General features: G+C 42.6%; 1 protein-coding gene across 1 annotated transcript; it reads right to left on the bottom strand.

The window, feature by feature from the left end:
* Window positions 1-20,518, bottom strand: LOC128745312 (tektin-3-like). The gene is made up of 6 exons (XM_053842350.1): window positions 20,414-20,518; window positions 2,131-2,958; window positions 1,785-1,894; window positions 1,200-1,371; window positions 309-445; window positions 1-229 (listed from the first exon to the last, which is right to left on the bottom strand). The coding sequence occupies exons 1-6, from the start codon at window positions 20,516-20,518 to the stop codon at window positions 1-3; spliced, it is 1,581 nt and encodes a 526-aa protein (XP_053698325.1).
* Between the last annotated feature and the right edge of the window lie 4,696 nt (window positions 20,519-25,214).

Raw genomic sequence — 25,214 nt, forward strand, 5'->3', positions numbered from 1 at the left:
TTAATATTTGATCGTATTGTTAACCGGAAACGAGCGGCGCAGTCCCATGCACTTCTCCCGATCGATGAACAGAGCGTCCACCTTCTGCTTGAGATTGTTCTCCAGCTGGGACTTTGTTTTGAGCAGTTGCTGATGTTGCGCTTCCGCTTCCTGCAGCTTCCGATGCAGGGTGGCAACCGAGTCCTGGATGGTGCAGACTTCCTCCACCAGGCGTAGGTGGGCGTTGTCGCTGGTAAAGAGAGAGAGGAATAAGGGATAAGGTAGTACGGTGATGGTAGGAGTTGGCAGGATCGATTATGAATACTAACCGGCACATTTCGATGCCTGGACGGTGTGCACGTGCTTCCAGTCGGGTTTGGGCCACCTTCATCGGGTTGGATTTGTCATTGACTGCCTTGCGCAGCAGTTCGATGTGTTTCTCGACGTCAAAGATTTCTTGTTGGGTCTGAAGGAAATGTTCGAATTAAAACTTATTTTCATAGTTTGCTGCTTGTATGAGAAAATTAATGATTGTGATGAAAATTATTATTAAAATCATTTATTCTTTTTTCAGGATGATCAAGAATTGGATAACAAGGGGCTGCAATTTCTCCTCATAGCCGGTATGGAATTGAAATACCGATTTGTGATTCAAAATAAAAACAACCTAAGGGATGAACGATGTGTCGAGAACACACAAAGTTGTCGTAAAATTTATAGAAATGGAAAGCAGGACCAACACAAGGTGAAGCAGGAGCAACGCAAGGCAAAACAAGATGCGCGTAAGACTAAGCAAGCGAAGCTTAATGATTTATTTGAAGATTGAAACAAATCGTGTTGATTTGCATTTTAAATTTGGTCCGTTTAAATTATTGTTGAAAATTCATATTTTTTATTCTTTTAATATGTTGGTCATTTCCGTTACCATTCCGTTAAAATAAATATTTTTTATTATTTTATTATTTTGCTTGTTGAGTTCAATGGTGTTGTAAAGGGGAGTTTTCTATTTTGATATTTTTAGAAAAGCTTGTCAGGAATCGGTAAATGCAAATTTAAAACCATTTTATTTTATCACCAATTAATCAGGCTAATTATTGATTTTAGTAGACATAATTGAAACACACCATCGTGAAAAAAGCATGAAATACCACTAGGACATCTGGTGGAATGCGAAGCTAAGATTAAGAGCTCTAAAAAAACACTGCAATTGGCCTACATACCTTGTGCAGATGCAGCTGCATTTTGCTCTTCGCCTCCAGCATCTCGGACGAGCGGTTGTTGAAGGCATTGTTGGTATTGCTCCAGCAGTCCCAGACGGAGGTGGCAACCGCATTGATGAGTGATTCGGCGTCACTGCGCAGCTGGCAGGATTTGGCCCGTTCCGAGTGGGAGCTGGTGGAATTTCACGAACGCAACAACAGCAGCAGCAGCATCGGTGTATCGTTAAATACATGAGAAAGAAACAATATCGAAAATGTGTATAGGTAGTCGGTTGGTTGCAAAAAAAAATCTGTTTAAAAATGCACTCGTAAATTACCACAATTACAGCGTGTGAGATTATCTCGTGGTCAATGGCCCACGCGCCGTTTTTAATCGTGGCCGAGAGCGTCTCGTATTCTCGGGAAAAGGATTTGGTAGCGTTTAACAAATAAACACGTGTGGGTGTGTTGGGGTGTGGGTGGTGAGCGATAAGAGGGAGGGTTCGTTCATAGGGATGGTCAAAGTCTGCTCTGGTCAGTGAGTGCTGCAGTGCCCACAATAAATCAGATGAAGCTAGAGTACGGGAGAGGTAGCAAATTAATTACTTGTTAATGCGAGTGCTGCTCGAACCGGACCACGTGCCGGGCGTGCTAACAGTCGGATCATATTTTTCAATACCACCGTAGTAATTAATCCCGCGGCTGTAGTTGTTCAGCTGTGAACGAGACAAACGAGAGAGATAAATTACAGAGGATTTGATTAGTAGTGAGGTCGCACGCTGGTGCTGTTTCGTTCTGGCCATGCGAGTGATGATCATTTTATTGGTGATTTGTGGATTGTTTTATGCTCGTTAAAGCTCCAGTATTTGGTAATCCCTGATTTCACATTCACGGTACAACGCTTATCAGAGCAAGAAACTATTTGTGTGCAGTTATTTATGTGTTTTCGTACCTGATGACACAGCGAGTCGATACCCAGAGCCGACTCTTTATGGCTGATGTCGTCCTCCAGTGAGTGTTGAGCCGCTCGACAATCGGCCAATTGCTTGGTAATTCGAGTTAGCAATTGAGATAACTTTTCCTGACAGGATCGTAGATTGTCCACTTCAACCAGCAGACTTTTTTCGACATGATCGTGAACTAGTTCAATGCTCTTGCGGCCTTCGCGATGGTACAGACATTCCTGGGCGATATGCAGTGGTGGCTCCAAGTCCTGCAGCGCTTTTTGAACATTTCGCTTCGTGTCCGTGAGCTGAGCTGATTCTGCTATAAGTTTTTCTAGCTCGGTCGCTAGTTCATTTCGCCAAAAGGTGATATCGGTTATTCGTTCGCCGAGTCGCCTTGCTGCATCCCGTTGACCTTGGGAGGTTTTTTCGTCCGTTTCTCGCATAAGTCGAACCGCCTCCGAGCGAACTTTTTCCGCATAGTTGCGGTTCTTGTCCGCATCGGCGTAAGTCGTAACATTCGAGGTCGTCCACTCGTTCGGTGTGTAGCGAGTGTACAGGGCAGCACGGGCGGCATGCTGCGGGTTGCGCTCAAATCCAGTGACAAGATTCGGGAAAGTGACCGGGTCCGAGCACATGGCAGACGGAGAATAGGAAGAAGCTACTAGGGCGTTTGTGACGGGTTGCTCGTGCAGGGGCGTGACCTGCACTGCTTCGTAGCCCATCGTTGGACGCCACGGATGCGAACGTGGCGTTTGATAGCAGGTTCCGGTTCGTGCGGGAGGACCGGAAATCTGCTCCATGTTGTGGGTGGCGTGAGTTGTTGAACTCCACGGCTGTAAAACAGAGCAGAATGTAGCAATTAGATATAGTTAAGAAAGTTTATTTTCAAGGGGTTTTTCAAACAAATCACATTTCATTAACCATAATAGGTGGAGTTGCTGTGTTGATCAGAGTTGTTTGTCTGAGTATGTTCTACAAAAAAAGGCTGGAAAACGGCTGAATAATACGGACCGACGATGCCTTGCGTACCTGTAGGCATAAAATAGACCCTGCAGTGGTTCACAGCCTCTTAATCAGGAACTCTTATCTCTACATCCTCGTGGTATCAGTCGAGATACGAGCAACTTTGGTGGAGATCGGGTAACCAACTCTGGTGGAAGCCAAGGTATGCTTACAGGGAAGGAGGAATCCTTCGAGCTGGTCCTCCAACTTCTAAGGCAGCATTCGAGTGCTCTCCGACGTATCGAAGAGCCGCAAGGTATGCTGGAAGAGCTCAACGGTACGTACACAGATGGACATATCATCTACCAGAGCTGCGGCAATACACACGACCTGGGTACAGGTTTCATAGTGATGGGCGAGATGCGGAAACGGGTGATTGGGTAGTAGCGATACAATCCTCGAATGTGCAAGTTGAGAATCAAGAGCCAGTTGTTCAAAAGAAGCATCATCAACGTGCACAGACGTCGCCATAGAAATACCGATGACGATAAGGAGGAATTCTACGTGCAGTTCGAGTGTGAATACGACCGCTACCCAAAACAAGATATCAAGATCGTCATTGGGGATTTCAACGCTCAGGTCGGCCAGGAGGATGAACACAAAGCAGTGATTAGAGGATTCAGCGCACACCCGCTGACCCACTGACCAACGAAATGGGCCTAAGACTTATCGACTTGGCCGCTTCCAAGAACATGGCCGTACGTAGTACCTGCTTCCACTATAGATTCCTACACAAGTCACCAAGTCAGACTGAATCACAGATCGACGGTGTTTTGATCGACGATCGGTACTTCTCAGACATCATTGCCGTAAATTCTTAACGAAGCCGTAACGTTGACTCGGACCATTACCTAGTGATGATTAAGATGCGCCCAAAACTCTCCATTGTGAACAACATTCGGTACCGACGCCAGCCTCGGTTAAATTTCGCGCGGCTGAAGCAGCCAGACGTTGCCGCAAACTACGTGCATTCACTCGAAGCTGCACTGCCGGAAGAGGACAAGCTGGACGAAGCCCCTTTCGAGGACTGTTAGAACACCATCGAAACATCCATTAGCAGTGTAGCGGAGAACAGGGATGGTTCGGTTACTTTGACTTAATTTTGATTCATTTGACTGTACCGTATCGGCCGAACCAAATTTGACAAAATTATAAATGGGTAGTTATTCGCCTCTATTCTACATACCGATTGGAGCCGGATCCGATCAGAAATTGCGCTTCGATCGGAATACAACGTATTCTATAACATACGTCGAATGGGACGTAGAATCGAGGCGATTATCTACAATTTTGCTGTATAAAGTTTTGTTGTATCTTTTCTAGTTACAGTGCTGCAAAGCTAGTAGCTCATAAGTAGCTAAGTGAACGTTCAACTTATTTTAAACGCCACTTACAAGGTACTTTCTCAGTGGTGCTAGCACAAGGTTTCGTAGTACTTTATCAGGCGGGCTTCATGGGAGCTTGTGCCACTGCTGATCAAATTTTTACCATCCAACAGATCTTGCAAAAATGTCGGGAGTACAACGTGTCCACGCATCGCATCTTTATTGACTTCAAAGCAGCATACAGTACAGTCGACCGCGACCAGCTATGACAGATAATGCGCGAACGTGGTTTCCCGGTCTCTAACTGACACGACTGATCGAGTGATGTGTTTCGAGCGCATCTCGGGGTACTCTCGAGTCCATTCGTGGCGGGGCGAGGGTTGAGACCAGTTGACGGATATACTGCATGCTGTTCAACCTCGTTGTTGAGGAGCTGGTCCGACGAGTAGGTATCGAAATGAGAATCACGATTTTTATCAGAAGTAGTCAACTCCTAGGCTTCGTAAATGATTTTGATATCATAGGCAAAAACTTTGCGACGGTGAGGTAATCTTCCCAGCAAATATTTTATTTGAAGAGCAGTTTATTGTACTATTATACAGCTAATTTGCAATAAATAAGCGCTTTATAAGCTACTATACAAACAAAATGTCTTTTGGGTACGCCAGATTGAAAGAGGATTGGGCTGAAAATAAATGCGTCAAAGACCTAATACGTGAAAGGATGAGGCTTAAAAGACACAAACGCGCACCTCCTACGGATGGTAACCGTTCACGGCAACGAACTAGAAGTGGGAGATGAAATTAAATCAAAATCAAATCAAAAATCAAAGATGAATCAAAATCCGTTCTGTGAATGAATTCTTGTATTTGGGATCGCTGGTGACCGTGGACAACTACATTAGTAAAGAAATTCAATGGCGAATTCAAACAGGAAATAGGGCCTTCCTTTCCCTTCGCAAAATGCTACAATCAAGAACCGTACGAAACTGATAATGACAAAACTCTTACCCCCTAGACCGGTAGTTCCATGTGGACTTGACGTTGTTCATGTAGGACACATACGCGCCCTTGCTGTGTTCGAATGGGAGGCACTGCGGACGATATTTGACGGAGTACAAATTGAAAGCGGAGAGTGGCGAAGGCTTATGAATCACGAGCTACAGGCTCTGCAGCTATGTTTCTTTTTTCAAACCTAATTCAAGTTTCAAACCTAATCTAAAGTCGAAATTCTATTCTAATTTCATGCCCAATTTCAACACTGAATTCAAGTCCAATTTTAAGTCTAGTTTAAAATTCAATTCCAACTACAATTTGAAGTGTAATTTGAATCTAATTTATATCCAATTTCAATTCCTACTTCAAATTGACTAGCGAGTATAATTTCAAGGCCATTAAAAAAGCAAAGCCTAGGCGCTACATTCCGTTCTCGAAACTTGACCTTCCGTTTTTATACGACAGACTACGCAGCCAGTTGTTAGAGTACAGGACAATTGCAGGGCCAGTTGCATCGATCCTATTGACTCTAAGAGCCTCTCCAAGTCGAGATTCGAACATACGACCACTGGCTTGTTACGCCAGCATCATACCTTGTGGCCAACGGGGAGGTGTAAGTGTTTCAAGGCCATTGCCAAGTCTAATTTCAACCTTTATTTTAAAACCACCATCAAGTACAATTTCAAGACCGATTTCATATCCAATTTTTGATTCTGGCAAATTTAACTTCAAGTTCGATTTCCAGTTCCAGTTCCGAATCTAGTTTCAAGTTCAATTTAAAACCATTTCATGGTCGTTTTAAATTTTAAGTCCAATTCTAAGTTAAGTGATGGTTGATGGTTTGATAATTCCCAAGAAAATTTGAAAAATTATGTTCTGTCACACGGAAATTTTTTGTAATATTTTTTTCTTATTTGTCGATTTCTAATCTTTATTTGATGAAATTTTTACGATAACATGTTTTATTGTTCCTGAGTTATGGTCGTTCTCTTGCTGCTTCTGGAGAAAAAACGGAAAAGAGCATAAGGAAAACGAGACAAGTTTTTGTTTTGGGCATACGGAACAGAAAAAGAAAAACGCGAGAGACACATAGAAGAACAACTGGCACTGAAAAAAGAAAAACAAAAGGAAAATCGTACGAGAGAAAAGTGGAAAACACGAAACCTAAAGGTATAAGAAAACGAAGCAAAACAGAGGAGATTGGACCGAAAAATAGGGAAAACAGAAGAGAATCGAAGGAAAACGAGAGAAAAGAAGAAAAAATGACAAAGAAAATGAAAACAAACTAGATAGAAAACGAGAAAAAAGCGAACAAAAAGAAAAAATGGATAGAAAAGGAGTAAAAGAAAAGGAGAATATGCGGAAGTAGGAAAATGGAGAGAGAGAAATAAAAACAGAAGACAAATTATCCCGTTTTAAAAATAAAAAGTGACAGAAAAGCAGGTCATAAGAGGAAGAACGGGACAGTCGCAAACAGAAAAAAATATGGAAAAAGAAATAACAGTACAGATCAGAACAGAAAAAACGGGCCTGAAAGTGTCAGGAAAAAGACGAAAAACGGAACAGGGAAGAGAAAAACAAAACAAAAATCAGGACTGAAAGGACGAAAAGCTGGACAGAAAAAGAAGAGAAGGAGGAAACAGCGGGTAGAAAAACAGGAAAAACGAGATAAATAAAGAGAAGACATGGACAAGAAAACACGACCAGGAAGAGAAAACGAAACAAGAGAAACTTAAAAGCAAAAAAAACAACGGAATATAAAATGAAAAGATGGGATATAATAACGAGAAATGGAAATGGAATGGGAGAAAGGGACAGAAAAAGAATATAAGAAAAACGGACTAGTAAATGGTAAAACTTGAGAGGAAAGAGGAAAGACGGAAAACGGGAAAGAAAACAGGAAGAAAACAGTACTGAAAATAAGAACGGGAAACGGAGAAAAAAACAGATCAATGAAATAGAAAACACGGGACATAAAAAACGAGGGTAAAAGAGAATAAACGGAAGAAAAAGGAAGATCCAAGTAAACGGTAAAGAAAAGAAGAAAAACGGCACTGGAAAAAGAAAGGAACAGAATCTTTTCTGTAAAACGTGTAAGATCTTCCTCTCTTATTCCTTTGCTCTTTCTCCTCCCTCGAAATATGTCAATCCTATTTTCAAGTATAACTTCGTGTCAGACTTCTTGCCTACGTACAAATTCAAGTTTAATTGAACGTCCAATGTAAAGTACAATTTCAAGTCCAATAGCATGTACGATTTTAGGTTCCATTTCAGGTCTCATTTGATTCTAATTTTAAGTCAAATTTAAACTCTGATCGACGGCAATGAACCGGAAGTGGTTGATGAGTTCGTGTATTGCGGATCTCTGCTCACCGCCGACAATAATACGAGTAAGGAAGGAGATCCAATGACGTATAAAACGCTAATCCTTTCCCTACCGGTCTGTCCTCTATGGACTTGAGACAGTAACTTTGATTACGGAAGACATCCGTGCCCTTGCCATATTTGAACAAAGGTGTTGCGGACTAATTTGGGCGGAGTACACGCGGATAGCGAAGAGTGGCGTAGGCTTACGAACCATGAGTTGCAGGCACTACTTGGAGAGATTCCCATCCTAGACCTGGCAAAAGTTGGGAGACTATAATGAGCCGGCCACGTTGCAAAGATGCCGCGCGACTGTGCAGTGAAATCCGTTATCTTCAAGAACCCCACCGGCCCCAGGAATAGAGGGGCCCAACGTGCTAGATGGCTTGACCAGGTTGAAGTCAACTTGCGTGTGTCGAGACGTACAACGAATTGACGACGAGTAGTCCAGGAGCCGGCTCTCGGCTGGTAAAAGCAAGCTAAACTCTGACTTCAAGTGCAATTTCCAATGCAATTTTAATTCTAATTGAATGCCATTTTCAAGTAAAATTGGAATTAATGCTTCAAGCTAAATTAGTCCAAATTTAAATTTAATTTAAGGCTCTATGCCAGGTCCGATTACAGGTACAATTTCAACTCTAATTTCTAGTTCAGTTCTAAATCTAAATCCTAGTCCAATTTCAGCTTTTACTTTAAAACCATTTCTACCTAAAAGACCAGAGTTTTTAACCTAATCGGCCGGTAGTGCAGACGGACCAATTATTCCGCCCACCCAGAGAGTGCATTTAATGATGCAGCTAATGGCAGTCCTTGTATAACCAGTGGCTGCTCATCACACCACACATCACACTTTTATTGTTGACGAATCCATCCAACTCGAAATGACTTTCGTCGCTGAACACAGTTTTTCGGTTTAAAACGCGGATCTTCTTCAAGTTTGTCTAAGGTCCACTTATCGAAAATTCGACACTGGGAAATGTCATTTGGCTTTAGCGCTCATGTGAGTTCTATTTTTTACCGTTCTAGGGCAAGGAGCAAGGTCCTTGCGTTAAATTTTCCATGTGATCGAGTAATACAATCCGAATTGTTGAAAACGGTGTAAGATTGACAATTTACGTACACAGTTATGACATTTCCTCTGAATCGGAGGCTCCGATAACAAATCTTTTTAGCTTTATGACCGACATAATGCTTCTAGATATCCATTGCCAGATCCACTTGTTTATTAGAATTTGTAGAAGCATGCATCAGAAAATAAATAAACACGTACGATAGAATCTAAATTAATCGAATTTTCCAAGCCAGTGGGTGATATCGGATTATGAATGACTAATAGTGAAACATCCGTATTCTTCGAAACTCTAAAAGCACAGTGTTTCCCCATATTGAATGCAAATTACTTTCAATGTACCAATTTGAAGTATTGTTGGTCCACTTTCATTAAGACAAACATCAAAGTTCCTAGCAGAAGGAAGGCACTGTCAAGGCTCTTGACGTCGTTTCCTTCTTTCCGGTGAAATAAACCACTTGCCATTTGCAACTTTGCATATCATTTTATAAAGATCAAGATTGTGTCTATCTTGCAGCTGCCTACTCCAAACGGCACTCCAAGTCGGAAACAAGTTTTTCCTCTTTAGCAATGGCACCTGATAAAAATCTACGATATTAAAAAAGTTTACCTCAAAACAGGTCCCCGATCGATAATTTTAAATTGCAAAACTTCGATCGCACACGTACTATTTATGAATGAACTGTCCGATTTTATTTCGCTCTGGCTTACGTGCCACCCCCGCCCTGCCCTGCCACCCACTTCGTGTGTATGTATGTCGGGCCGATGCTGTGCGCTTGCTTCGAAAGCAACCAAATTGAAAATAAAAAGTTTTTCGCTTGACTTTTCCCATTTTCGACACACAGGCACCGAAGGAAAAAATGACCCCATTTTCGATTCGTTCAGCTGGCGTGGGCTGGTATAGGACAGGAGAGAAAAAACGCTCCTCAGGGTCCTGGCGGGCGCGGTGGGCGTGCAGGAACGTGCAGGGTCACCCAGGTGATTGGCTCTATTTATTTATTTGCTCGTTAAACCGATGGAGGCGCGCGGCGCTCCTCAAGCTCCTCTGATGGAGTGGTGGATTTCATCGCAGAAAAATTCCATCGCACTCGCGTCGCGACTCTCGGTGACTTTCCAATTACTCCGAGTGAGTGGGAGCGTCACATGCAGCAGTGGTATGGGTTTTAGCGCAAAACAGGAGTGAAAGTTGAAATGGCAGTTTTTGCTGCTAAGCAAAAAAAAAAAAAAAATAGAAGAAAAAATCCACTGCGAGGGGTTTCCAGATGGAAGAAATGGCAAAACGTAAATGAAAATGAAAAACAGTTTTTTATGCAAATAGCTTTCAATCAGAGCACTTTGGAGCATTAAAGAACCCGGAAAACAAATTCCTTCGATCAGTTTCGGTGCCGGAATCCACAGCACTGGCAGGTGTGTGCAAATGATGATGAAATTCCTGATGAGTATGTGATTTGGAATTATCTAATTTTTACGGAGATGGCAAACACTTTTTCTTAATCTTTCAATAAGGGGTAGCAAGGTGTGCTTCAACCCGACTTGTTTCTGGTGGCTGTAATCCTTTGAAGACTGTGGTTTTAGTTATGCATAGCACAAACAAATTTATGAAACAATAAAATTGTTCAGATTTGAACAGTTCAATAAATAACTTCCCAAAATAAGTAACGAAGACCACGAAGTCACGACATTACCTGCCAGCGCGAAGCGTTGTTAGTCCGGTGCAAAGCCCCCCGGAACCAGCCGTCGTTTTCGGTCGCCGATGAAAACATCCGTTGCGAGAAGTTGAAAGTGAAAAATTGATAAAACAATCACGCGTCAACTAGCAGCACCTCCAATAGTGCCATGACTTTTTTGGACTTTTGCTCTACATTCCTGCACACGGCACGGCCCGACACGCCACGACACGACACCGACCCGTCAAGGTGTTGAATGCTTAAAATAGGCCTATGACCTTGGATAACTTGACACCCTGAATGCAACCTCGTTGCAAGGGAAAAAGCTCCCGATTCTTTTGCCTAGGACTAGGTATTTAAATTGCAAACTAATTACTTGCACTTCGTAAGCCATGATCCACCGGCACGCCACACGTTTGAGAGCGTTGAAGTAGAAGTTCCAAAATTTTTCACAAATACACCCCGTCTCGCGGAGAGTCCAGGCAGTAAATCCTGATCGTTACATCACTGTCGGCTGTTCACTTCACTTGCTTTTTCACATAGCACACTGAATGCACTGAAAATTGGTACCAGGTTCGGGGGAAAAAGGCTTCCTAATCCAGCAACGTTCGGGCCCGGAATGAATTTGCTAGACTTGGCCCGACTGCTGATTTCCGCAGGTTCGATTTGCTCCGGGTTAGTTTCGCTGTGTTGAATGCGGAACCAACCGAGTTATGCTGGCACTGTTTATGTGAAGTTTTATGGTTCTAGGCTTATGCTGACAACAGATACGGACGGGTTGGTTGTTCGATTACACAATGTTGCCGGCGCAGGTCGTATACGGGGGAGGGCTGAATGGAGTGGAGCGAAATAGCCTTCCGTCCTATCCGTTTCGGTGGTTTGATGGAATGTTTGCTCGATATCGAACTGTGGGATTTAGTTTCGAATGGATTAAGGTCAGTTACATTTCGGTAATATATTCATGATGGTGCTACTGCAGGTAACGTTTATTGCCGTACTCGAAGTTTTTTTTATTGAAATGTCGTCCTTGTTATGGGAACGTGATTGATACAACTTAAAATGTTGTTAGGCTTGCGGATTCTGCAGCGCACGTATCGTATCGTATCGAATGTCTCGTTCAGTAATGGACTATTTGAATGAAACTGATATCTCCAATGTAATGGGGGAGCCAATAAACATCTGACATCGTCTACTCGTTTTAGTGGCATATAAATTGTTCAAGTAGAGTTATGAACCCGAAAGTTTGTAAAACTAGTAGTAGTAGTAGTTAGTAGAAATTGATGACAATTATTTTTCTTTCCGACTTCGCAGAGTTAGATATCAATTTCAAATTAAAACATAAGTTGAGAAACTTAATGAATAATTGCGGCATGCGGGAAACTAATTTCTTATTCAATTTACTCAACTAATCTCTTTCTCAGCGATTCTCACAAAAATTTTGCTCTTGATGTTCCAATGGGCACTGGCTGCATGCTACATTCGAAGAGAAAAAAGACCTCAATCCTTGCAATCCGCCATAAGAGTGCAATAAAACTCACTTTGTTGCTTGGGCAGAGTTATCTATAATCTACTGCCATTCTCCAATCTCCTCGAGCATCAGCTAAACATACATCTCCTTCGGATACGGGATCTGCCTGGAAGTCAACGGCCTCTTCCCGACTTTCTGCTGAAAACTGTTCTGCTGCAACTTTTTCGTCGGGCATTCTGGCCACGTGCCCAGCACACCGGAGTCTGTCGTAGGCCTCTTTCACTGCTCTACGGTCGATCCCGATGATATTGAGAAGCATGTGAGATTTCGTGACGATAGTTCTATTTATTATCACGTTTACTCTTCGTATATTGCACATTCCAAGGCAATGTTGAGTAGCAGGTTACAGAACCACATTGCTTCAGTCCATTCAACGTCACGCTTAAGCGGCTGAAATTTCACCCGCTATTCCGACATATGATTTTGACCCATCCGGCGTCATACGAATCAGCGTAATTAGTTCGTCGAAAAATTATGCTCATTTCGTTTGACTGAATCCTACGCCGCCTTAAAATCCACATACAGATGATGACTCAGCAAGTTGTACTCCCGAAACTATTTTAGTAACTGATGCAGGGTTAACATCTAATCCGTCGTGGAGCACCCTATTTTTTTTAAAAATAGGGCAAATGAGGCCTTCCAATCACCATGGACAACAAACTGCCACCATCGATCAAACTGGATTAAGCACCAGCGTAGGCAGATTTTGCTGAAGTAGTATCCGTAGTTATACTATATTTGGACTTCGGCCATTCGTGATTCGGCCATTTGTGTTTCGACCATTCACAAAAACGAATCTTTTCATTGGAAATAAAAGTACTCCTGTAAATCGAGGGGACGTCCAAACGGCACCAAACTTAGGATTTTTTCTTGCTTACTTGGAACGAACAAACTGATGAAATTTGGTTCAAATCCGAGGAGGACGACTATCATGGAACTCGGACACTTGACGTGGAACGGCCCATAGTCTTTTTTGGCTTTTGGTCGTCATTTGTTATCTTTTTTGGTATCTCTCGTCGCTGTATGGCCTTCTCTTTATTGTCTTTTCATCGCCATTGCTGCAACTATTTATTATTTTCGTCGTTTGTTATTGCCATTTTTAACATTTTACAGTGATTTTTACGTCGTATATTCCTCAACCTTTAATCGATTTTTGGTGTCGTTTTACTGACTTTTTTGCTTTCTTTTCGTCACTTTTTTGTCATTTTTTCGTCATCCTAAAGCAAAGCAAAGCTTAGGTACTACATTCCGTTATCGAAACTTGACCTTTTGTTTTTATACATTGCTAAACGAGTGACCTCTAATGAAGGCCCCTCGTCGAGTTAGATTTGTCCAGCATGAAACCTGATCTCTGGGCAGGTTTTGAATTAGATCCGAAGCAGCGTAGAGCATGAGGAAGCTTTTGAAGGCCGAAAAAGGATTATTCCGTCTGACGTACGATATTATCGTTTTTTCGCCGCCTCTTCGTCGTCTTTTTATCGATTACTCATCGTTCTTTCATCGTCTTTTCATTATCTTATTGTTTTCTTTTCGATACGTTTTCGCCGCCTTTTTGTCATCTGATTGTTGTCTTCTCTTCGTATTCGTCGTTTTTTTTCACCTCTCTGCCATATTTCTATCATCTTTTCGTGGTATTTTTGCCACCAACTCAACGTGTTTTCATCGTTTTTTCGTCGTTTTTTGACGTCGTCTGCTTTTGGCATATTTTATTTTTATTTGTAGGTTTTTGCCATTTGTCTCGTTTTTTGTTTTCTTTGGCGTTTTTTGCCATGTACGTGGCTGCTTTTCCGTCATCCTATTGGTGTCATTTCAACGCCTTTTCTCCCTCTTTTTGTCATTGCTTCGTATTCGTCATCTTTTTATCATCTCTTTGTCGTATTTTTGCCATTTTCGTTGACTTTTTTGTCGTTAATTTGGCGTCTTTTCGTCATTATTTAGTCATCTTTTCTTCAATTTATTGTCATCATCATGTTTTGTTGTTTCGCCAGTTTTTTGATAACTTTTTTCTGTCATTTTTTCACTATTCCGTTTATTGTCAAGGTAACAAAAATGTTATCTTTTTACTATCTGTTCATCGTCATTTTTAGCATGTTTTGTCGCCCTTCTGACGTTTTCCAAACTTTTTTTGTCGTGTTTTTGATCACGATGATCGTGTCTTTACATCACATTTTCATGTTGGTTCCGTTGAATTTTTGTTGTCTTTTGGTTTGGTTTTTCATATTTTTTACTTCACCGTCTTATCGTTGCTTTTATCTGTATTTTAGTCATTTTTCATTGCCTTTTTGTTGTGTTTTCTGAAGGCTTAAATGTTCAGCAGAGTAAATCTAATTACTTAGGTGGCTTGCCGTCCTAGGACAAAGCCTGCTGAACAAAGTTTCTCCACGTAACTCGGTTCAAGGCTACCGCTCTCCAATTCCTTGGACACCGAGTACTCTCCGCCAGATCTCGCTCCACCTGGTCTAACCATCTTGCTCGCTGAGCTCCTGGTCGTCTTGTTCCTACCGGATTTGAGGCGAACACCATCTTTGCAGGGTAGTTGTCCGGCATTCTTGCAACACGCCCTGCCCATCGTATCCGCCCAGCTTTAGCTACCTTCTGGATACTGGGTTCGCAATACAGTTGTGCGAGTTCATGGTTCATCCTCCGTCTCCATATTCCTGTACGCCTTCTGTACGCCGCCGAAGATCGTTCTTAGCACTCGTCGTTCGAAAACTCCGAGCACTCGGAGATCCTCCTCGAGGATTGCCCATGTTCCATGCCCGTAGAGAACAACCGGTCTAATAAGCGTTTGGTACAGGGTGCACTTTGTACGGGGACTTAGTCTGCCCCGCCGTAGTTGCTTGTGAAGCCCATAGTAAGCACGACTTCCGCTGATAATACTCTAGCAGAGTAAATCTAATTAATGCAATTAGAACAAGAATACCGTATATTTCGTATATTTGGGATCTCTGGTCACTGCCAATAATAATACCGTATATACAATTATTCGTCCATAAATACCCAGATAACACAAGATCGTAATAGAAAGTTCACATTAAATCGTTTTCATGTCAATTTAATATTGGAATTGTATAATGATTACAGTATGTCAAAACAAAGTAAACAATAAGTTGTTTTGCAGTCGTGCGTGTTCTCATATACAACTCATGACCAAGGTTGCCACATGCACAGATTATTCTGGTGTTTAACAGATATTTGACAGAAACCGCCTGTACAGAATCTGTATGCATAGAATACAGATTTTCGCCAAATTACACGGATTAAACAGATTTTTGAACTTTTACATGTGAGTGAAAGAGACGGAAATATTTACCAAAATGACTCTACCTCAAGGGGTCGGCTAAAGCCTTATAAAAATAACATTTAAAGGGTTTTACACACATTCGGTTCAATTTTACATATGAAATGGGAGCACGGCCAGTTGTCAAAATCATCTCGCACGGTTGCCAGAACTATCAGATTATAACGAATTTAACAAATCTTGCAGTTCGGCACTTTCGGTACAGCATCGGCACAGTTCGGCTCGTTTCAAGTCGCCTAACATAAAAACGGCTGTGCCGAGCGACCGACCCCTTGCTCTACCTCTTTCACTCTCCTTGTTTTGCCTTGGACAGATTTTTGTACAGATATTTTTCCTCGCCGTACAGATTGTCAGATTTTTCCAATAAAAACACAGAATTATATGTGGGATCCCTGCTCATGACTGTGAATTATAAAGCAGTACAGATGATTGCAATATTAAGTTATATCTTAATCATATATTCAGGAGTATTAAGTTGCGTGTTATAAGAACCGCTATATAAAATGCAAGATAGAATTAAAAATAATCGTCAAAATTTTCGCACGTATATTGCCTTCACTTTGGTACATATATGCTCTTATCTGGCGTGAAATATAACTTTTTCGTTCAGATATGCTCGTATTTCTTCGTATGTATATGTTCGTATTTCTCAGTTGCAATCGAGATATGCGAACCAAATGGTTTACTGGGTACTCATCGGGCTGCAACTCGCACCAGTCAGCCTTGCGTTGAAGAGCAAAGAATGTATGTTAGACCAGTCAATCGGAATAAAAATCCGTCTAGGATGGACCGTTTGTGGTGGACTCATTACGCATTCCATGTTTACGATTGCAGTACCCAAGCAGACGAAAACCTGATCCAAGCAATCAAAAACTATTTGGCGTTAGACAGTCTTAAGCAGTGCTTAGAAATCTCATATTCAATTTATGCAATACGCCTGAATTGATGCAATTCTTTGCTGTTTCTAGTAGACATGAAATAAACTCAGCATTGCCAACTTGAAACCAAAGATTCGAGCTAAAGAATCTGACTAAAGAAAAGACATTGGAGCTCAGTCACTCGCGGCTTCCTGTCATCATTAAACCTGATTTGCTCAACGATGATTGTTGTGCGTGACTCTGTTCAAAGTTGCTAGGAAAAGTTCTAACAATATTTTTTCGTGTTCGACATTTAGGCGATTATATGAACTGTACGATACAAATTTGATTGCCTGGTGTTTTCGTTAGGCAGCACGGATCGATTTCGTGGTGATACAATGGTATTTGTTGCCGTTTGCTTGCAATCATTAATTTCTGCCGCGTTCATCGACTGATACTCCGCAAGTTTTCGAGCAAAAGATTCAAAAGGTTTCATCGAGATTCATGCGCACTTGGTTTCGACTAAAGAAACTCACTAAAGAACTGACATAGGAACTCATATTCCATTCGTCGAAACCAAGTGCGCATGAATCTCGATGAAACCTTCTGAATCTTTTGCTCGAAAACTTGCGGAGTCGATGAACGCGACTAAAAATAATGACTGCAAGCAAACGGCAACAAATATCATCGTATCATCACGAAATCGATCCGTGCTGCCTAACGAAAACTCCAGGCAATCAAATTTGTATCGTACAGTTCATATAATCGCCTAAATGTCGAACACGAAAAAATATTGTTCGAACTTTTCCTAGCAACTTTGAACAGAGTCACGCACAACAATCATCGTTGAGCAAATCAGGTTTAATGATGACAGGAGGCCGCGATTGACTGAGCTCCAATGTCTTTTCTTTAGTCAGATTCTTTAGACAGGTTAGTCGGATAATCATTCAGTACTGCAACTCATGAATGAATTGTTTTAGAGGGTGGAAAACCGAGAAAGACCATTATTGTCAGTAGTCATGCCCGTGGGCAGACAGATAAAATAATAATACCAGGAGTAAAACTGTATGCACTAAATGCGTTTTATATTCACCTTCATGGAGGGCTGTCAATTTTTTCGAGCACTGGTTTTGGAATTCCAGACTGGTTTTGGAAGACAGACAATACTTTACCACAGACAAACAGACGAGACACTCGCGTAAATTCCATCGTCCAGTCAAAAACAACTCATTTTTCAAAAAAGAATAGTATGCAACCAAAGTGTGTAGGACAATGGTTTTTTAAGGATTTTCTTCTATGTGTCATGTCAGTTCGTCAGTGACTTTACTTTCCACTAAAGACCAATGAGCTCTTTCGCTTTTACTATCTCGCACCACGTGTAAGAGAAGCCATTACGAAACCGTGTTGTTCTGGCGCTACGACAACATTCGTCTTCCAAGTAACAAATATATGTGTCTATGGTGGTTTCCCTGCCTCGATAAGCACATTCAAAAAGACCCTGAACTGGCCAAGACCCTGCAGGAGAGGATGTCCTGCACCTATCGAAAGGTTACGTTCGAAAATGGACGGTTGCGGAGCTGCAAACGGCTTAGTCATGCACCTGGTACCTGCCTATTTTTCCTATCATTGACATTAACAAGCCAGGAAAAGTCAGGCTAATCAACTTCGCACGCTATTCGCCATACTCCTTGAGTTCTGCGACCATCAAATTGGCCTGATTGGGAACATCAAAGTGATGTTTCAACAGATTCTAATCGACCTGCAGGACCAACGATGTCAGTCCTTTTTGTGGAGGGACGATAACGGAATAATCCAGACCTACGCAATGAATGTGATGGCGTTCGGCGCAAGTTGCTCCCCTGTTTGTGCACAGTATGTGAAGAATATTAATGCTGATCGTTTCACAGGGGTTGTCATGATTCGCTGCTGATGTCACTAATGATCGGCACTACGTTGACAACGCAGTGTTTAGTTGAAGATGGTACCGAAAATAGAGCAGGCCAGAATTCCGCGGTGGAATCACAGTTTTACTCAAGGTTTAGCAAGGTTTGAACAGTAGTCGTAGGAGCACGAGTAGCCACCCAATCCCTAACAATATCCACTCAGCGGCTCATGCCACTACGTCCCAGATTTTTACTATCCAAGAGATCTTGCAGTAATGCCGGGAGTACAACAATACCGCGCATCACATCTTTATTGACTTCGAAGCAGCGTACGCTACAGTCGATCGAGACCAATTATGGCAGATATTGCACGAACTCGGTTTCTCGGACAAACTGACGGCTACATTGGATTATTGGATTGGACCATCGGAGTGATGTGTTTCATGTGTTTCATTTTCGTGTCTCTTCGATACGCGGTGAGTGTAGATACAGGGTTGACCCGACGAGCGGGCTTCGAAACGGGGGAAACGATTGTCGCCAAAAGTGGTCAACTGCTAGGCTTCGCAGATGAGTTTGATATCATAGCCAGAAACTTTGCGACGGCGGAGCATTACACGCCTGCCTAAAAACGGAGACTAAGAGCATTGTGCTAAAAATAAAAGCGTCGAAGCAGGGTAATGGGATCAAAGGAGACAAATGAGTGCCTCCCAACGATGGAAACGTTTGACGGTGACGAACTAAAATTGGCAAATGACTTCGTGTATTTGGGATCGCTGGTGACCCCGAACAACAACAGGTGATGCAGTGGCACATTCAAACGGGTGATTGGCCCTACTTTGCCCTTTGCAAAACGCTACGATCAAGATACTTACACCGTCGAGCGAAGCTAACAATGTAAAAAATCCTTATGGACTTGAAGACTTTATATGACGCTTCTCATAGAGGTCATACGCGCCCTTTCCGTGTTCGAGCGGTATCTTCCGCTCCGGATTGATACAGTTCAAACTGAAAGCGGAGAGTGGCGGAAGCGTACCCAGCTAGCACCAGCTCGTATATCAATGTACGAACATTATCGTAAATATCTCGTAACAAATTCGAAATCGTAGCTAAAGCTGGATAAAGTGGAACCAACTTGATTTTCTATCGTATATAATGATAATAACTGACATACATACGATTTTCAGTAAAAAATCGTATAGTAGTACGCAGCGACTCGCGCTATCGTATGTAGATACTTATATAATCGTAACGCTTAAAATTATTCGTAATCACGTATATCGCCTCCAAAATAGTACGGATATGCCAAGTTTGCGCATCAAATACGATTTATTAGCATGTCTATTTGTACGAAACGCTGATTTTTATCTTTTTTTATACATATGAGAATCCTAGCTGAGTGTGAATCATGAGCTACAAATGCAGCTTGGAGAGATTTTCGTCGTACATCTGCCGAAAGTCGGTAGGCTACGGTGGCCGGAGGTGTCGGTAAGAATGCAGGACGACACTTTTGACTTCTGGAAAGCCTAAGCAATCGGTTCAAGATCGAGTTGAATGGAGACGACTGCTTGAGACAACACGAGTTACTGCGGCTCTATGCTGCTGACGACGACGACAACGAAGAAACAACAGGCAATCGATTAAAGATCTATCGACTATTATAGCAGATAATTATCGATTAATTCAGCTTACATCTTACATCACCAGTGGTATATTACTCAAGGTCTGAGGTGTTACCACAAGCCTAGTTTTCCTAGACCTGTTAGTGTTGGCATTCGGAAATTTTACAATTTTTTTTGGAAATCGAAATAAATGGAAGTAAAAAGCATAGATACTTACGTGCGATCAGTTTAAATATGAAAATAAAGAAAAAAAACTTTTCAATCAGCTTTGACTGCTTAGCAATTGCAGAATAATTTATAATAGTCACCAGTTTTTCTGTTCAACAACATATTCACAGTTAAAATCCATGTACTGGTAAATAAGTTGTTAGTGTTTTAAATCTTTCATTTCAACGTTATATTTAGTTCCGTGTTATTATTTACAAACTGCTTGCTAGTATAGTAAACCAAGACGTAGTCCCAGATTAAGAAGTGCAATTTTTATCTCGCACTAAAACTGCTGCAGAACGATATCTAAACAAATAAAATCTTTGTACAAGTTCATTATCCAAACATCTGCAAGATTCCTTCCACTTTCCAGTTCGAGTTCACCCGACTCTATTTCTGCGCAACGTTTCAATCAAAGATGATATTTTCTCGAGCAAACACACGGCGCACTAGAAGCGGGACCAATCTTACCAGCGGAACACTCGACTTCCGACTCGAGTGCATGAAGGTGTTGGCATGCAGATCCTGTGAGGATGGAAACGCATCATAATCACTGCCCCCTTCCCAGCACAGCATGTGGAACTATATCCGACTGGCACTGGCACCAGGACAGCCTGCACGTTCGTACGGTTCACTAGCTTGCGTCCCTCAGTAACCTGTACGCGACCAACTTCCGTATAGGTACGGACTGGTTTAGTTCGACTGGAGTGGACTGTTAACAACCGCCTCGGAATTGAAACTGAAAATTGGAATCGAAATCGAAAGGATGCTCCCTGGCTGGTACTGGCATCAATTGGCAACTGAACGGAACGCGGCTTATCCAACGACGGAGCTCCAGCGCCTAGAGTACCTTGGACAGCTGATAGGATGCGCCCGGTTGGTTGGTTGGCGTGTTGGTATTTGCACAGTAGCAGGCAGCCCCCACAACGAGCAAACACGGTCGGAGCGTGGGAACTTTGCTAACAATCCGAGTTGCGACGGAAAGCTTCCGTGCGGTGTCCTAGAATTACGAGCTTTGTTTGGTAGTTGAGTCGAATGCTAACAGCTACGAGAATGGGTTGGTGGATGTGTGTGTGTGTGTGCGGTGCCAGGGATAGAGAATTGTTAAAACAACGTTCGAAACATTATTGGTAAATACACTGCACGTGTTAAACGATAACGGGCCAACAACTGTGCATGTGATAAAATTCAGCAAATAATGTGACAGATGCTTTCAAAGTTTATTTAAAGCAAAACTATTTGCCCGCCACTTTGATTTACACACAGCTTTGGCAATTATTTCAACAATCGCCCTGCTAATATTTGTATTTGTAAGCTGTGACTAATTTTGGAATTAAATCGATTGCAGAAACAGCCAAATAGCAAAGTCACTTAAAAATCACTTCATTCTTGCTGCACCAATGCATATGTTGGCAGGTGGTGCTGCTTATCGGAATTAGTGGAAAATCACACAAACGAACCCCAATGCAATGCTGCTTTCATGGTCAGAATCGAATTCGATATTTGTTTAGTCTTCCCCAAAAGCCCAGCTGAAATACATTACCGTTGCGGGGTGCACAAACCATGTTAAAATCCTGCACTGAGCTGCACCAGTAACCACAGAGTAACTCAGAGTTAGCTTCCGAAGCGAGTGCGGTATTGTACAGAAAATATTTGCTATTTCGTTATGAACATCAGCCCCCCCCACCCCCGTTCTCCTCCCGAACCCTTCCAGGTCCAACCGACGGCATCCAAACCCCGTTAGACAACAATAGATTATATAGGGAAAAGCTTGTTCCATCGGAGATCATGTACCGGAAATAATAGCACTCTGCTACACCCGCTTCCAGTGCAGGATTATTCATGGTGGCGAGAGCTGTTGTGTTCGCTGAGCGCGGGTTCGATCGGAGTACCGGAAAAGCCACTCTTTTCTCACATTAACCATAAACCTATTTGTACCTACACTACGCGGCGGGGGGAGGTATGGTAAAGCTCTATCTGGCCCGAACCGTCGGTCGGTCGGTCGGTTGGTTCGTTGCCTACGGGGTAGCACTCGGGCAGGATGTCGAAGTGGGGATTGTATTCCTCTTCTACCTTGCACCGTGTCAAAGCTATCCCATTTGCCCAGTGTTATTCCATTATGTTTGTAATATTCCAAAAATATCGATAAAACAAATTGCTGCATAGCAGCAAAAAAAAGTAGTTCACCATCCGCCTCGGTGATTCCGGAGTGAACCGTGATAACTAATAGTTTAAAAACGCCGTTCAATGAAGAGTCAGCAGCAAACGCTCTACATTGCGTGAAATGAACCGCTCTGCTCGGCTCGGTCGGTCGGTCAGGGTGGTTCTAGTTTCAAACATTAGCCAGGTGTGAGCTTTTACGATTATTGTTCGATTCGGCAATGTTAAAGCTTAGTGCTATGGCTACCTTATGATTTGCAACTCGGCTTGGTTAGTCGAGTGGAAAGGGGTAGCCATCGGTGTTTGGTAGCTAAGCGGCAGCCAGCCGCAATTTCAGTAAATCTGCCAAGCGGTTACTCCGGCGCGGCGGTGGTGGGCAGTCAATACTGATTACTGCAATTTGCCACAAACTATGGTGCGTCTCCTTCGAAAACCATTCAATGTATGCACAGTGTGTATTGATGAATCGTGAAGCATCAACAGTTTGGGTGCGTGCGTGTGAATGTAAAGGTGAGCCGGATCCATCCTTACTTTTTACGAGCACTTTCGCTGGCCCGCAGAGCATAGATTGACGCGCATGGGTATCATTTTGGCGGAGGGTTTTACGATAATGCTCCTCATAACCCGCCAAATCGTTCTCATAATCATTGTAAAGCTGCTGCACAGGACGCGTTTGCGGTGGTCAAAACTCTTCAATTCGGGCGGACGATAGACATCTCCGATCGGGACGATATGATGGTCGAATTCGGTTCGGTGGAAAATTGTTGCGGTGGACCACACATTGCTTGTGTTCGGGTTACACTTGTGTGGCTGGCTAGGTGGGCACCAGATGGGCAGCTTCAACAAGCACATGAGAGCAGCAGTTTATTCGCTTAGAATATTGCTGGAACTTGAGAATTCGGGTTTTGCAACCAGCAGTTAACCACGCTTGCCATGAATTGACTGTAGAAAATGTAAAATGTGCCGTAATCTGGTGCAAGGTTGTGAAAATGCATTTCGTGGCAAATTTGAGCGTCAGGATGCACTGAAATAAACTGTTGAGCCCATGTGTAGGTAGAAGCGGAAAAAACTTATGAATGCAGTTCGAAAAACTGTTGTTGAAACGTTTTGAAAACAACAATTCTAAGCTTTTCAAAAAGAGGAACTTCGCTGCCGTTCATTTGTTTCTAGGTAGGTACGGGTCAATGTTTGTTTGAGCCTTGTGCTTGAGAGCCGTTTGGAATAAGCCTTGGCTTTCATATAGTGCCACTCTGAGTAAACCAATAAATTAAGATCAGCGCGAAAGAGATTCACGTATCTACATCACATATATAGTCAGTTTGAATTAATTAGTATTCGATAATTTCATTTTTTTCAGGTTTTGAGTTTACAAATTTTATCATCTTGATATCAGCTTATTATAGCTAACTATAACTAGCTATAGTATAGCTAGCTTATACTAGTTATTTTGTACTTTTTATGAGGGAGTAAATGTGTTCTTTCTGAAGAACGAGCGTTGAAAAAACTGGGAAACTGCAAACTGTAAAAAATAATTGACTGTCCAGGAAGGCTTACCCTAAGATCACAAATCTACGTTTGATAATAATATAGAGATTTAATAGACTAGCACTAAAACCGTCGTTTCTCGTTTCTAAATACTAATCGAATTGCAACGGCTATGTCGATATGGCGTATTTTCCGTGGCATATGCTGTTTAATACGGCGATCTTCGATACTGGAGGTTCGTAACCTTCACTTGGTGTCCTCAGTGTTATGGAACGAACTTATGCTTCCTAGCGGACCTTGATGTTGCTGACCTTTTCCTTTTGCCGTCCGCTTTTTACGGGGCGTGCTGCTATCGATAATTACGACTATTCCGCCTATGTCGACCGCCAGCTTTTTCAGAACCTGGAACCGGACGCGAGTTCACAGTGTTTTCTACTTTTACTTAGCAGGTTGTGGAGTACTTTTTTGCATGGGCTTGTCAGAGTATTTTGACGGTGGGGATGAGTCGCTCCCAGCTACCGCCAATGTACGACGATAGTTGTCGGTTGATGTTACTTGGCGGGTGGCGGGTGATTAAGATCCTCCATCGCTTTTCAATTCTCCATTCAACGACCACAACGATCAAGGCCGCTCCAATATACGTAAGCAGCTGTGAAAAAACAGCACCCGCAGGATGTTAGTCAGGTACGCTGTACAGCTGTGTTTATCGGAAAGCACGAATATGTCCAAGTCACTTTGTAGAAACATCGGCCAATGTATGCTGGATCACCGGATTTGTTGTAGAAAAATCTTCAGGATAAGCGAAAACTGGAAAATCCGGTCTAGCGGATCAAAGATCAGCAGTTCTCGCTTTGGTTGGCTTCGCCCTCCCAACAAAACCGAATCATAGCAGCTCCTAGCTATGACAACACCTTCTCTGGTGGCCAGGTCTGAAGATAGGTCTAGTCACTTTTTCTCGGTGCTGATTCTTTATAACGCTGTTTTACTTGTTGATCCAATTTCTGATTTTGAAGTCTCCCTGCTCATGAGCATAGCAAGCGTTCTTCACTAGCTTAATGGTCTGTTCTTCGGTATCTACACTGATTTACTTATCATCGACATGATGGAACCCATTGATAGCTTCGCGGGTAGCTGGATAGTTACTCTGGTGCTGGTTTCCTAGAGAGTCACTCTAGGATAGATCAAATGTTTACTTTGCGTTAGATCCTAAGCGTTTGTGGATTTCCAGACGGCGTCCGGTTCCGTCTAACGAAATCAGCTGTGTCAAATAATCTTTCAAACGAGCGCCAGGTGGTCGACAGGTGGAAGCAGTACTTCGATGAGCAGCTCAACGGCGATATAGGAGAAGGAGACGCAACGGAAGTTAACTTCGGAGTACCTACAAACAACAACTGCGCGCCGGCTCCCGATCTCAAAGAGATTTGGCGAGAAAATCGAAAACTTAAGAATAATACAGCCGCCGGAAAGGACAGACTTTCGGCAAACTCTACAAAAATAGCCCAGAACTGCTAGCAACGGCATTTCATTGGATAATTTCTAGGATTTGGGAGGAGGAGCAGCTACCGGAGGAGCGGAGCGGATGAAAGATGTATTCTATCCCATCTACAAAAAGGGCGACCGGCTAAAT

The sequence above is a fragment of the Sabethes cyaneus genome, chromosome 1, assembly GCF_943734655.1.
Source record: "Sabethes cyaneus chromosome 1, idSabCyanKW18_F2, whole genome shotgun sequence".
NCBI classification, from domain to species: domain Eukaryota; kingdom Metazoa; phylum Arthropoda; class Insecta; order Diptera; family Culicidae; genus Sabethes; species Sabethes cyaneus.

Bases quoted from the DNA above. Each gene is read 5' to 3' on its own strand.
- LOC128745312 (XM_053842350.1), bottom strand. From the start codon at position 20,518: ATGCTGTGCTGGGAAGGGGGCAGTGATTATGATGCGTTTCCATCCTCA. The intron at 2,959-20,413 runs GTAAGATTGGTC...TCTGTTTTACAG, and splicing joins GGAAGTCGAGTGTTCCGCTG to CCGTGGAGTTCAACAACTCA. The intron at 230-308 runs GTTAGTATTCAT...TCTCTTTACCAG, and splicing joins CCAGGCATCGAAATGTGCCG to CGACAACGCCCACCTACGCC.